The 15,129-nt window shown below is 37.2% G+C and overlaps 2 protein-coding genes and 1 long non-coding RNA gene across 4 annotated transcripts; 1 reads left to right on the top strand and 2 right to left on the bottom strand.

Moving 5' to 3' along the window:
* Positions 1 to 169: 169 nt before the first annotated feature.
* Positions 170 to 4,181, bottom strand: LOC114518786 (suppressor of SWI4 1 homolog). 2 transcript variants are annotated; one of them, XM_028538774.1, is made up of 15 exons: positions 4,100 to 4,181; positions 3,406 to 3,564; positions 3,237 to 3,338; positions 3,057 to 3,107; positions 2,739 to 2,816; positions 2,547 to 2,639; positions 2,145 to 2,221; positions 1,945 to 2,052; positions 1,748 to 1,874; positions 1,525 to 1,603; positions 1,251 to 1,305; positions 1,091 to 1,165; positions 939 to 1,003; positions 519 to 620; positions 170 to 408 (listed from the first exon to the last, which is right to left on the bottom strand). In XM_028538774.1, exons 1-15 carry the CDS (start codon positions 4,115 to 4,117, stop codon positions 242 to 244), a joined length of 1,356 nt encoding a protein of 451 aa, XP_028394575.1. In that variant the 5' UTR covers positions 4,118 to 4,181; the 3' UTR covers positions 170 to 241. The 2 variants fall into 2 exon arrangements, with proteins under 2 accessions (XP_028394575.1, XP_028394576.1); XM_028538775.1 differs by having other exon boundaries at positions 519 to 617.
* Positions 4,182 to 4,319: 138 nt separating this feature from the next.
* LOC114518787 lies at positions 4,320 to 10,036 on the top strand. The gene is made up of 3 exons (XR_003686527.1): positions 4,320 to 4,582; positions 4,868 to 4,998; positions 9,647 to 10,036. It is a non-coding gene; the product is annotated as an uncharacterized LOC114518787 (long non-coding RNA).
* LOC114518785 (neurogenic locus notch homolog protein 1-like) lies at positions 5,041 to 14,918 on the bottom strand. Its single transcript, XM_028538773.1, has 8 exons — positions 14,816 to 14,918; positions 14,250 to 14,404; positions 12,631 to 12,966; positions 12,072 to 12,398; positions 10,244 to 10,745; positions 9,943 to 10,161; positions 9,572 to 9,772; positions 5,041 to 8,944 (listed from the first exon to the last, which is right to left on the bottom strand). The coding sequence occupies exons 1-8, from the start codon at positions 14,847 to 14,849 to the stop codon at positions 5,136 to 5,138; spliced, it is 5,583 nt and encodes a 1,860-aa protein (XP_028394574.1). The 5' UTR covers positions 14,850 to 14,918; the 3' UTR covers positions 5,041 to 5,135.
* Positions 14,919 to 15,129: the final 211 nt, after the last annotated feature.

The raw sequence follows: 15,129 nt of genomic DNA, 5'->3' as shown, positions 1-15,129 counted from the left end.
AACGAGGGGTCGAAACTAAGGAAATAGGTATGAGTGTATAGTAACATTTTAACTTTATCATAAACAGCTAATTTAAGCCAATTGTCAGTTCAAATGGTGTTTTTATGAAACATTCGCCGCCGTGTTGGTTTTAAAACAACCCCCTCAACATATGAGATAATATTTTGTCAATTAAAAAAGTGATGTTTGGCTTTTTGTACTAGAACTGCTAAGATAATTTACAACTCCCCATTGTTATATATTAAATTCTCTTTCGTTGTTTCCTTCTATCCACGGAGGATTTCCTCTGCTTCACTTGGGAAACTTTGTCTAATTTCGGTCGCTTCTTGCTGATATTGTTCGTTTTCGGGGGTCCCTTTCTTTTCCGTCTATTCATCGGCTTTCCGTGTGATTTACCAGCAAAGAGATCTAGAGATTGAAGCAGAGGCTAAGGTGAAAGGTTCTCGCAAGTTTTAAGGCAGTTTACCCCTTCATATATATATTAGCTTAATGATAAAAAAATTACGACTCTCTTATACCTTCATCTGGATCTTCACCAACTTCTTCTTTATACCACCGTACATCATCATCTGCACTGTCGTCTTGATCGACGATTTCTTTCTCTTCAGAACTACTTTCTTCTAGTAAATCGAAAACTCCGTGGTAATATTTATCTTTCTCAAAGATTTTAGGCTTGTGAACATGATGATATGCTACTAAGATTCTGGTGCACTGACATAAGAAACGCCATATGCTGTACTTAAAGGTTGGTAAATTGTCAATTTTAGTTTGGGTCAGTTGAAAGAAGAGAGGGAGAAAGAAATGACTCTGACGGTGGTGTTAAAATCTGATGTCCCTCCAACTTTATAACACTCGAGACTAGGGGGGCTGTAAATTATTGTCATGGGGTTGTCATGTTCCTCACGGTGAAACAAGTTTACCAATTACTGTAATTTTACCTTCATTTTCACTCGATTTAACTTCGCCTTTCCATTTCTTCAACTGCCCAGCTATACTGCGTTCTCTACATACGACAATTGATAATTCAAAACCTTCAAAATTGTATTCTAATGCTACCTGTATAGTTCATGCAATGTTATATTGACAGTACTTGTTAAGTTCTTTTTCTCTTTCCTTTCTTTTCACATTTTCTTCTTGTTGTTTTCGGCGTTGTTCCTTAAGTTTTCTAAACAAGTTATACCAAATGCCCAGTTATTCCATAAATTTGGGGTAAAGCATGTCTGGAACGAAATGTGACAAAATCATTCTACCGTTTTGCTTCTCTTTCTTTTTTCAATGACTGAATTTCCTTCTTAGTTTTGTGAACTGCGCAAACACAAAATTAAATAAGATGTCAGCCGCCTGCATACTGCTATATTACGTCACCATTAGATGCCAAACGGACTCGAAGCAGCTCAAAATGATTGCTTGCATACGACGGTTCGCAGCCTGAAGCATGCAAGAGTTCTAACTTATCTTTTTCAACGTGATTTATTGTAAATGAATGAAGTGAGCGAATTAGTGGGTAAAACGAACAACAATTACCAAATTCATGAAAAAGTACTTCTCCTGTACACAATCCTTCTTCAATCTTGATAAGTTGTAATGACATTTGAGGACCAAGCTTAACAAAAACAATAATAATCTGCATGAAAGCACAAGAGAATGTTGGAGTTAGGAAACGTGCATCTCTACCGTCCTTTCCTAAATTCCAGGTTACATTGACAGTGTCTTTTTATAATTCTTACCACAGATTTATCTTAGTTACCTCAGTAAGTTTAACGGAACTTTTCTCTGACTTAATATTGCCTCGTCCTGGAAGATCTTGTGGTAGTGTCACCTGACTATCTATTGGGTCTTCAGCTTCACTCTCTGATCCATAACCACCTGCAGCCCTTGAAACATAACAAAAAGTTAAATCTCCATTTTTTTCTGTGCCATTTCAATATTAAGGTAACATCCTACCTTTCAATGTATTCACTGACATCAGAAAACTTAGCCATATTGGGGACTTTGGCTTGAAGTAGTTTTCTCACACCTCTGCTCATGCCAACTGGAGCAACATCAATTTGGCTAAAGCATGGAACATAGCATTATGGTTGGTATCAACTTTTATGAAAAATTTGTGAAAAATTTCTACATATCATGCTTCCATCAAAACATACTAGTGTCTAAAATGAATCATTTTGTTTTCTTTGTTATAATTAACCAACACACAACGACGGATCTCTGCCAGTCTGATCTAAAAACAAGAAAATGTAGTTTCAATAAAATTTCTGAGCATGCACTAACTGTTCTATATTGGTTCTATCTTACAATATCAGTTATAACCATTGGAAGGTAATGAAAGACTGGGACTTTTACAACTTAGCATCAAATGTGGTATAACAACTGCCTAAAATGGAAAAAAAACACTTCTTGGCGTTTCGACTTAAGGGCTTTCATCAGGAGAGTTAGTTTAGGCAGTTGTTACACCACATTTGACGCTGTTTGAAGATGTGGCACGCTGCTTCCTGGTTATATTGGGACTTTCACAAAATATATATTTTCTCTAAGGTAAATTAGACCTTTTGTATATTTATAGCTGGAAACAGGTTCTGGAACATTGATGTCATCAACTTCATGGGTAAGGTACTCTGATCAAAATCATTTAAAACCATCTGGTAAAAAAAAAGCAGATTTGTTTACTGTGTTTATAGGTTAACATATTAGTTTTTATCTGTCAAGAGTAGCTATAAACATTTAATAACCAATCTGACCAGAGGTGAATTCTTGTATTGTGTTCCATATGTTTTTGGTCTTTTCAGCATTGAAATAATTTCACGTGCCAATGAAAACTAGTATATAGAAAAAAAGAATATGCTACATCATTTTTCCAAATCAATGTCATGACAGATATAATTTGGACCTTATTGAATGGGTTGACTATAATCAGTTTTATAAATATGTATTTTTTTGAAGCCCTTAAAAAGAGTTAAAATGCTATTGTAGGCCAGGTTACATTTCAACCCATTCAATTAGGTTTTGATTATATGATTTAAATGTTGGGGCTTGACATGCAATGGTTCTCAGCTTACCTTGTGAATCTTAAAATGCAATGTTGGCCCTCTTGGAAGCCTTGCAATTCTCTTCAAAACAAAAATGAGAAAATATTGTGTTATATTGCTATTTCCGCATTTTATAAAAGGTTATTTTATGTTCGTATAACAGTGAAAATGAAGTAAATTACATTGTGACTGCCTTAACTGCAACCTTACCATGTAAGATCCAAGTTTTGTTTGTGAAAAGATGATAAAATGTGTAATACCAAGAGGCCCAGCAACATGGACAAAATCTTTCAGTACATTGTTTTTGCGAACCTATGTGAAAAGCAATTTTAAAAGTCACCAAAATTCAAATATACATGTAATATAGCAATGTATCCACCTTTAAATTAACAGCAGTATTAGGCTCCATGACATGTCTAATGTCCATTTCCAGTTGAAGAATTGATTTTCCAACATTTCCTCGATGCATAACGAATGTTTTGGGAAGATTTTTATTCTCTGCCTCCTCCTTCCCAACCAATCCTTTTGGTTTACTTTTCTAGAAAATATCATGTTTGTTATGACATATTGGTCAATGTCTATGGAAATTTAAAATCGGGAAGGTAGGTAAGTCAGGGGATCTCAGGGAAACACATTTTAAGCATATTCTGTGTTTGCCGGGGGATGTTTCAAATTAAAATTCAAATCTAAGGGTTTGTGCCTTTGCCACAGTTGCATGTAAGCCCAAAATTTCAAATCTATGAACTTATTTCTGAATCTTTCTAAGGATTGTTGACATATCAGGGGATACACACAACATGAACAACCCATAAATCTGCCTATGACGACGGTTCACACCAAAATTATACTTATTACAGGGAGAACAGGAGTTCGAGAGCAAATTTCGGGAGTATTACTGCTGAGGTTGGTATAACTTTACATGTATGTGACATTTAGTGTAATTTCTTCAGCAATCAGTATGATTGAGAACAACACATTATTTAAAAAGATCTCGAATCATTCAATATTTTATAAACATAAAAACACACATTTCACTTTTAAGGTGGTACATGAATAGAATGAACAATGCCTACTTTTCTTCGTTTGCCCATAATAACAAAATCTTTAGATCGTAAATGTTCCCAAGTGTAAATCCTGTATAAACTATAAAGCAGATCACCGTGAGCAGATCAAGTGATCAACAATCTCTATAATTTATGCAACACGTGTGCTCTTCAAAATTTGCGCCCGGAACACTGAGCTATATAACAATAGAGCTGTTGTAAATAAGTAAATAAACCTTAAAAGCCCATTGATTGGAAAAAAAGCAGATATCTATCTTCAATTTGTATTGCAATATGTGACACAAAAGTTTTCTTATTTCCTATTTTGCAACAGATCGCTGTAGATGATCACAGACAAATGCCATCGCAGCATTGCTGACTATCTCAGTCTATCTGTCATTTTGATTTAGGTTAAAATGAGAATTAGGGATTTAGATACGGCCGGACTTCGTACACCGACTTTACTCCGTGAAGCGAACAAAGAAAACCCTGCAAATAAAAGAAAACCCTGGGGTACGAAGTTGCTGCAATTAGCCTTTCTCACAATGACAAATATGCCGCCATTTTTCATTTTTGGGGTACTTTTTCTCAAAACCGTAAGCGTTCTCACATAACGGCCACAGTCTTTAATTTTAGGCTGGAAGAACGGTGTGTTGATTCTAAAAAAATGCTTTTCATGTTGTTATAACTTTTAAAAACACGTTTGAAAAAAATGAAAATACCCCAAAACGTTATCGTGAAAAAGGCTAATTGAGCCTAAGGGGATATATTTCTCATGCTGAATTCAATCATTTTCAGACTTCCCATCTATCATGATGCACACGTACTCTGGGGGTACGAGGTTAAGGAAATGATTGAGGAGATTGGATTTGACAGCACTTAAGGACCGTATTTTCAAATTGAAATAAATTACCCGAAAAAATTGACATGTGAGTACAGAACGTCCATTGTTTTTTTTTTAATATCGGTGTTTGGTAAAAATAATAGGTATATAGCTATATACAATTTTTACAACATTATAAATATAAATATACTATGTGAAAACTACTTGACCAAAAGTATGGTCTTAAATGATACATTCTTCATTGATCAACCCAAATGCCGGGTTGACTTTTGCCATTCTTATTTCCTCCTCCCCAGGGAGGTAAACACCCTCCATTTTTACTGTCTGTTTCCGTAAGTACAAAAATAACACAACAATACACACCACACCTATCAACAAACCAATAAGAATAACCCACCAAAATTTTGTGGGAGAAAATTCAACACTATGTCCACTAGAATTAACTATTATAATCTTCGTATGGTTGTTACAAAATGTTCCATTGTAAAATTTGAAACAATCGCATCTGTATCCCCCTGGAACGTTAATACATGTGCCGTTTTTACACTTGTGTGTTCCTGTTAAGCATTCATCAATATCAGTTTCACAATTTAGTCCTCGATAACCAGTGCCTGAACAATTACACATATAATTTGCGACGCCATCTATACACACACCATTATTTAGACAACGGCGGTTTGGGAAAATGGAATCAGTTGTACATTCATCAATTTCTACACCACAATTTCTTCCAGTATAGCCATCAGTACATATACAGGAGTAGTTTGCAATACCATCAACGCATCTGGCATTATTCTTACATGGTAAATGTACCAGACATTCATCAATTTCTACACTACAATTTCTTCCAGTATAGCCATCAATGCAAATACAGAGGTAGCTTGCAATACCATCAACGCATCTGCCATTATTCTTACATGGTGAATGTACCAAACATTCATCAATCTCTTTGGTGCAATTTCTTCCAGTATAACCATCTGCACAAATACAGGAGTAGTTCGCAATACCATCAAAGCATCTGGCATTATTCTTACATGGTGAATGTACCAGACATTCATCAATTTCTATGGTACAATTTCTTCCAGTATAACCATCGACACAAATACAGGAGTAGTTTGCAATACAATCAACGCATTTGGCATTATTCTTACATGGTGAATGTACCAAACATTCATCAATTTCTATTGTACAATTTCTTCCAGTATAACCATCTGCACAAATACAGGAGTAGTTCGCAATACCATCAAGGCATCTGGCATTATTCTTACATGGTGAATGTACCAAACATTCATCAATCTCTTTGGTGCAATTTCTTCCAGTATAACCATCTGCACAAATACAGGAGTAGTTCGCAATACCATCAACGCATCTGGCATTATTCTTACATGGTGAATGTACCAGACATTCATCAATTTCTATGGTACAATTTCTTCCAGTATAACCATCGACACAAATACAGGAGTAGTTTGCAATACAATCAACGCATTTGGCATTATTCTTACATGGTGAATGTACCAAACATTCATCAATTTCTATTGTACAATTTCTTCCAGTATAACCATCTGCACAAATACAGGAGTAGTTCGCATTATCATCAAGGCATCTGGCATTATTCTTACATGGTGAATGTACCAAACATTCATCAATCTCTTTGGTGCAATTTCTTCCAGTATAACCATCTGCACAAATACAGAAGTAGTTCGCAATACCATCAACGCATCTGGCATTATTTTTACATGGTGAATGTACCAAACATTCATCAATCTCTTTGGTGCAATTTCTTCCAGTATAACCATCTGCACAAATACAGGAGTAGTTGGCAATACCATCGACGCATCTGGCATTATTCTTACATGGTGAATGTACCAAACATTCATCAATTTCTATTGTACAATTTCTTCCAGAATAACCATCAGTGCAAATACAGGAGTAGTTGGTAATACCATCAACGCATCTGGCATTATTCTTACATGGTGAATGTACCAAACATTCATCAATCTCTTTGGTGCAATTTCTTCCAGTATAACCATCTGCACAAATACAGGAGTAGTTGGCAAAACCATCAACGCATCTGGCATTATTCTTACATGGTGAATGTACGAAACATTCATCAATTTCTATGGTACAATTTCTTCCAATATAACCATCTGCACAAATACAGGAGTAGTTCGCAATACCATCAACGCATCTGGCATTATTCTTACATGGTGAATGTACCAAACATTCATCAATCTCTTTGGTGCAATTTCTTCCAGTATAACCATCTGCACAAATACAGGAGTAGTTGGCAATACCATCGACGCATCTGGCATTATTCTTACATGGTGAATGTACGAAACACTCATCAATTTCTATTGTACAATTTCTTCCAGTATAACCATCTGCACAAATACAGGAGTAGTTCGCAATACCATCAACGCATCTGGCATTATTCTTACACGGTGAATGTACCAAACATTCATCAATCTCTTTGGTGCAATTTCTTCCAGTATAACCATCTGCACAAATACAGGAGTAGTTCGCAATACCGTCAACGCATCTGGCATTATTTTTACATGGTGAATGTACGAAACATTCATAAATCTCTTTGGTGCAATTTCTTCCAGTATAACCATCTGCACAAATACAGGAGTAGTTGGCAATACCATCAACGCATCTGGCATTATTCTTACATGGTGAATGTACCAAACATTCATCAATCTCTTTGGTGCAATTTCTTCCAGTATAACCATCTGCACAAATACAGGAGTAGTTCGCAATACCATCAACGCATCTGGCATTATTCTTACACGGTGAATGTACCAAACATTCATCAATCTCTTTGGTGCAATTTCTTCCAGTATAACCATCTGCACAAATACAGGAGTAGTTGGCAATACCATCGACGCATCTGGCATTATTCTTACATGGTGAATGCACGAAACACTCATCAATTTCTATTGTACAATTTCTTCCAGTATAACCATCTGCACAAATACAGGAGTAGTTCGCAATACCATCAACGCATCTGGCATTATTCTTACATGGTGAATGTACCAAACATTCATCAATCTCTTTGGTGCAATTTCTTCCAGTATAACCATCTGCACAAATACAGAAGTAGTTCGCAATACCATCAACGCATCTGGCATTATTCTTACATGGTGAATGTACCAAACATTCATCAATCTCTTTGGTGCAATTTCTTCCAGTATAACCATCTGCACAAATACAGGAGTAGTTGGCAATACCATCAACGCATCTGGCATTATTCTTACATGGTGAATGTACCAGACATTCATCAATTTCTATGGTACAATTTCTTCCAGTATAACCATCGACACAAATACAGGAGTAGTTCGCAATACCATCAACGCATCTGGCATTATTCTTACATGGTGAATGTACCAGACATTCATCAATTTCTATGGTACAATTTCTTCCAGTATAACCATCTGCACAAATACAGGAGTAGTTTGCAATACCATCAACGCATCTGGCATTATTCTCACATGGTAAATGTACCAGACATTCATCAATTTCTATTGTACAATTTCTTCCAGTATAACCATCTGCACAAATACAGGAGTAGTTTGCAATACCATCAACGCATCGGGCATTATTCTTACATGGTGAATGTACCAAACATTCATTTATCTCTTTGGTGCAATTTCTCCCAGTAAAACCATTAAAACAAACACAGGTGTAGTTATTTATTGATATCATCGGATCAAAAACACACGTACCCATCTGACAGGGTCGATCTGCGCACAAATCTATCACCTTATCACACAATGCTCCAGTATGTCCAGTAATGCACCGCTCACAATGCAATCCTGTGAAGTTTCCGGTACAATTACAACGCGGGCTACCTGTGTCGTCGAGACAGCGACCCCCATTTCGACAGATGTATCCATGACAGGGATCTTTAACCACGCAGCCAGCTTTAACGTTCATATTGAGAACTGCGAGTCCGCGTTGAGGTACGGGATTAAGAAAGTTTACATTGCGGGTATCCAGAACCAGGTCTTTTATACAGCCTCGAAACATATCTATGAAAGAATAGAGATTATTTGATGGCGCGTCGTCGGCTGTGGCGTCGTAGCCCTGAGGGCTGAGGTCTGGCTAGGACGTAGTATATACACGTATTCACAACCTCAGATATCTGGCATGCCTTGTTGTCATTGTTCTAGTGCACATGATGGTTATTTATCCAAGACAAGTAATTCCATTTATATAATAACTATAGTGAAACACGCAATGTGATTGGTCAATAGCCGTGCAGGATCAGACAATCCTGCACGCGTTTTAGACAATCCTGCACGCGAAATTTAATTTTAATAAAGTTAACCGTTGTTTCACTACAGTTATTTTATAAAACAATTACCAAATGATTTTCCGTGCAGGATTGCGTGATCCATGCACTTGGGATGTTGCTCGACTTTCGGAAAGCGTGAAAATACACTCGCCTACGGCTCGTGTATTTTCACGCTTTCCGAAAGTCTCGCAACATCCCGCGTGCATGGATCACGCAATCCTGCACGGAAAATCATTTGGTATTCCTTTATTCCGAACTACCTTACCCGTTCAGAACAGGAATTAAAGATTTTTGCGAAAATGTTGTAGTTGAGATTTTCCGACCGAACCAATACCTGAATACATCGTTTATAACTACTTACTTGATTTAACTGGACTGCTGATGTTAACAAATATTTCTCCACTGCGACTGACGTTCAGTAATCTTTCACTTCCAGGAACTTTGGCTTCACCTCGCTTTACACCATCCAAGATCAGGAGCAAACTTCGATACTTTCTCGTCCATTCAAGAGAATGCCATTGATCAGCTGTTACAGTATGGTCAATAATCACACTACCTTCACCTTGGAGGATAGAAAAAATAATTAAGAGAAATGAGGATATTACTGCATGTGATTTAATAAGGTGCTGGCGAGAGAAAAGATGCGCTACCAATTGCTATGTGTCAAGCTTAGTAAACGCTTTCATTCCTGACTTTGAACCATCAAAAGCTTGTTTTCACTCAATTACTAACCTGACCCTAAGTTCACAGTCATCGTTAATTTTTGTTTTATTATTTCCAACTTCACATAATCGTGGCGAGCCTGCGAACGAGGAAACCAGCCGGCATAAAGTAGTAAGCCATGTGACGAGCGAGTCCTGAATTTCATAGAACCACTTGAGCCAAAAGTCCAGTGTGACGATTTTAATGTCAGCAAGACACTTGTATTGTCATTAAATGTTGCTGCTGTTCCTGAACGTAAATTTGAAAGAAAATATGTGATATCATTCTAACGTACAGACTACAGAGCATTTAGAATTTACCATAGACTTACCATTTTCACATCTATCCCCGTGGTACCCAATAGGACACCTACATTCCATGCCACTCCATTTGGTCTTGCATGTTCCTTGATTTCCACACATAACGGATGAGCAGCTTCTATCAACCGCGCAGCCTGGCTTCGGTAGTGGACTGGCACCTAAACGCTGGCCAATACCTAGATCCACAGTTTTGTTGTTTACCAACAATTCTTTCACACAACCAGTAAATGGAGAATAATTTAATTTCTGTGACAAGGAGGAAAAATTTGCAGATACTCTGCCAAAGTACAAATGCTGTCCAATATGGCTAACCGTTGGTACTATATTTACAGACGTGTCTATTCTGTCAATGTACGTGATGATGGTGCCGGAAGATTTAATGGTCATGTTCAGATGATGCCATGACCCATCCGTGAGATTTGTACCAAGAGAAGCTGATCGCCAGTTTCCTGGTTGCCCATAAACAAAGTTCAAGTGATCGCCGAAAAATGCAATCCCAATCTGGAAGGAGTTCTATAGAGAAACGAACAAAACTGTGAAGTATTCAATATTTTCACGATTCTTTGCCCTTAATTGCTCCTCAGCTAGTCTTGTAATCGCGGGTTGTCAACTGCTGAAGAATACAACTGCACGAAGAATAGCGTTTCGTGAAGTTTCCGCAAAGAAAAGCGTGCGAAAAAGCGTGTTACTTCTATCGGTCCAGAAAATATTTATAAAAAAAGATATTCATCTAGTGTATACGTAAACAAGCGATTAGAGAAATTAATGTAGAGAATTGCTTTAACCCAGGGTTAAGCTAACCTTGTGGCGAATCGGGTTAACGAGTGTCTAATTTCCGAAGCCCTTACTCTGAGTCCCACATGTACCATGTGTCATATCAAACTCTTGTAGTACAAATTGGGACATTTGCCCTAGCTAGAGTCTAGTCTCTTTTGAGAGCAATACCGCGCGGCCATAAACAAAGATGGCGTTGAGATCGAAGCGAATTCATGAAGCGAATTTTGAAGCCGGCCCATCTCGGCGTTTTGCCGATGAATACATTAATAATAATGAGTTTTCGTCCGCAAACACGTCAACTAAAAGAAGATTCATAGCCATAGGTTTCTCCGTTCTTTTGCTCAGTGCCTCTCTTTTGATAAAGTATATATGAGTAAGCTGAAATATAGACACAGAGTGTTTATCAACTCCGAACAAAGATATTTTAAACTTTTAATATGGACAATCATCAAAAATTTATAATTTTAATACTTACTTGCTTATTTCGTAATTAAAAGAAGGAACTGTAGTCCGTAGAAAAGGCGTACTTTGTTCGTATTCATGCTCTATCCCTTCGACGGAATGAATTTATGAGGTAAACAAAACCAAAATCGAGAAAGAAACCCCGAAAAACCGAAGATATAGAGCCATTGGTCCACTCTTAATTCGCTTTGAATATGTATGAATTTGGTATCAAAATTTGCGCCAAATCATGTAGATTCCAAAAATGGAAGTAACTAGACGTCACAATGTATTGCAACAGCGCTAGCTCCAGTTTCCCTCTCACTTCCGCCGTGAGTAGGTCACTCAGCGGTGAAATTCTATAATAGCGGCGTACTAAAAAACCCCAAAGTCCAGGTGTAGAACGTGATGAATCTGTATGAAAATTGCATTACCAGACGTGCCGAAGGTGAAATTTTTAAATCCCGCTGGTAACTAAGATGTATTTTTTACGCACAACGCACGAGCAGGAAAAAACCACGAATTTTGAGTCAAATAATATAGCCGCGCAGCTGGAAGCGCGCTAACTTGAAACACGATATACCTTTTGTCTACACAGAGTTTGATATGTCTAAAACTTACCAAAATTCCAGAGTAAACCATCCCCCCCTGTGTATACCCAGTCTTTACATTAAACTGAAACGAAAGTGATCTGATAGGGAACCCAAATGAGTAGCCTATAGATGAGTTATTCGTGCCATCAAATGACGCGCTTAGCTGTCTCTCGCAGTACGGAGATGTGTACCCTGACATACACCGGCATTCATAGTTGGTCCATAAATCCACACATGTACCATATTTACACCTGTGACTTGCACAGACATTCCTTCGTGGACAGCCCTTCTGCACATTTTGCGAGTATGGTAGGTCGTAGAAAAAATTTATTGCATATCTACTTTGGATGAAATTCTACAAAAGAAATATGAGGGTTAAGGGGTTAGAACGTCGTACTCCGCTGATGCCACCAGGTGCAAACACGGAACAACACGTAGTTGCAAATGGCTAAAATGTATATAAACTGCATGTTTAAAATGCAGTAGAAATGTCGAAAGAAAGAAATGTAGAGAGAAAAATTCTACCCACAAAGCTAGGCCCAGGAAAACATTCGACTTCAGCTTCGAAATTTTAAATTCTGACTTACTTTTATACAACCAACAAAACTTTTCCCAGTGATCAGATTATTTTTAACGCGAGCTGTTAATGTCCGTACTCCGCCGACATAGAAGGTGTTCGTGTCTCGGAAATTGACAGGCTGGGTTCCTCTCACCGTTACCGACTGCATTGTATCCACACTGAGGGTTGCTTGATAAGGTTTTGTGTTGCTTAGCACAAGATTTACATTATGAAATGAACCGTCGTTGAGTCCTTGCCCGACATAAGCAGTCTCACTAAACACTGTATCCGTATTGTAAGATATACGTATGCTGCCGTTTACTAATTCTAAGATAACATGGTCCCATCGCTCTTTCTGTACAACCTTTAAAATAAACAAATGCATAAGTCATCACAAGTGTTCTAATATTCGTCCAGGTGGGGTTTGGACTTTCTCGATCTTTTTAAATAGCGTTCGAAATATCATTTGAAGGCCTTTTTTCTCCCCCACTAACTCAAAGTGCTCACGGTATTTTTGCAGCCGTTATACCCGATTCTCATGGTCACCAACATTCGGCGATGGTTATATTGCCGAATAAAGTAATTTGTACTTTGCGGTGATCAATGCGAATCAGGCTTCTAAACTGTCTTTCATAGCTACTTGTTTCATTAGCCGAATTCATTTTAGAGACGGGAAACTCGTCTTAGACGGGAAAGTTGATGGTAAAAACCCGTCTAAATATGAATAGGAATGGATAAATTTATACGTGCACGTGTGATGGGTCGGGTAATGCAAAAAAGGGTATCGTAATTATTACGATAAAAATTTTTTTGTTCCGTCCTTGACCGTGTTGATATTTCAGAAACTCGTCTGATTTACCCGTCTAAATGCGAATTTCAGATGAAGTTGGATTGCCGTCCAGCTTTATATAAATACCTGTCGGTTTAGACGAAAAGACTCGGACGAGAGTTCGGACGAGAAACCCATCTGTGACCGGATTCACATCTGATGAGTTTCTCTCCCGTCTTCGACGAGTTTCCCGTTTTGCAAAAGTATCAAGATGCACAATTGCCGTCATCCTCGACCTCATATTTTTCAAACGCTCACTAATTTAATTTTTTAATCATTACGAGTTGGTTATCATCTCTCCAAAGGTCTGTTCACACGATCCAATTTTGTCGGATCCAATTTACTTCTGATGGATGTTTTATACTTATAGACTTTTTACTTGCAATGTATATGGGCTGCAAATCAAATAGAGCCAACGAAGTATTGCCATTACTGCCATATTGATAACAGAGCTTATTTAAAACATCTCATTATCTATTGTTCAAATTAAAATGCGACGTAAAACCTAGTAGGCCTGGGAGAATAAACAGCGTAGCGTATATAGTCACTACCGAGGCGTAACCATTATGAACTTTGGTTAATTAAAATTTGCAGCTCCTAGACCACTGTATATCTGATCCTGGGTCTTATAGCTACAAATTCCAGCAACCTGGTTGTACAGCTACAATATTTGCAGCATTCAAGCCATATCTTGAATCCTACAGTATTCGTAAGGGTGAATGTTGCTACTTGAGTCACTCGTTAGTTACTTTATTTATTTCCCCTTTCGACGTCAATACATACAAGATACAAGATACATCCTACTCTAACCTACCTACCCCTCCTTGATAAAGCAATAGTCCATCAGGTAAGGTAGTTTTGAAGTCAAAACTAAGGTTCTCATCTTCAGAAAGATGATTTTTTGCTATTTCAAGGTATCCATCCTTTTTAAAACTGATTATATAAGCATTGCGACTCCAAGAACCAGAAATACCTATATCAAACAAAGGTATTAGAAGAGTCATCCTTGGTACTGGGCTTCAATAGACTTAATTATGCTAGCTTTCATATATAGAATTTGCATGTGACATGCTTTCATGGCAATAGGTCTTAATAGGAAGGGAGCTTTCTCTACAAATAGTAAAATGTAGAGTGTCAAGCATATGTTTTCAGAGCTAATCTTCACCAATTATCAATGTGCTTTAATATGAATCCTGGTTTGCTTTAATTTGTTCATGTATATAAAAACAAAATTTAGCAATGCTATTGTAAGCATTAATTCTCCAGTGACTTGTCACAACATTGAATCAGCACTTGCTAATACATGAAGAATCAAAATGCTATTAGATTTCAAGTAAATATGTAGGGCTGAAGTAAACAACCATTAACATTAATATATACATACTTAACAAAAAGGCAATTAGCAGAATCCAAACCATTTTTTATTGCTGTGTTTGTTTCTATTGATAATACATCAGGCCATTGATAATACATCAGGCCAAAAATTCATGTATGCTAAAAGTAATAGAAAGGTTACAATTACAATACATGAAACATCATAAAAGTATATACTACATTCTCCTTGTTAGTAAAATTAGATATTTATACTTTGATTTCTCTACTTATGTGTCTTTAAAACAAGCTCACCTAGTCTATATCGAAAACATATCCCTGCATTCTATTCTCATTATAGCCAATATCTGTTTACTTCCTGGCTCA

This window comes from Dendronephthya gigantea, unplaced genomic scaffold (assembly GCF_004324835.1).
Source record: "Dendronephthya gigantea isolate DGI-Jeju-01 unplaced genomic scaffold, DenGig_1.0 000012F, whole genome shotgun sequence".
Classification (NCBI taxonomy): Eukaryota; Metazoa; Cnidaria; class Anthozoa; order Malacalcyonacea; family Nephtheidae; genus Dendronephthya; species Dendronephthya gigantea.
This window is presented reverse-complemented; position numbering and strand designations above follow the sequence as displayed.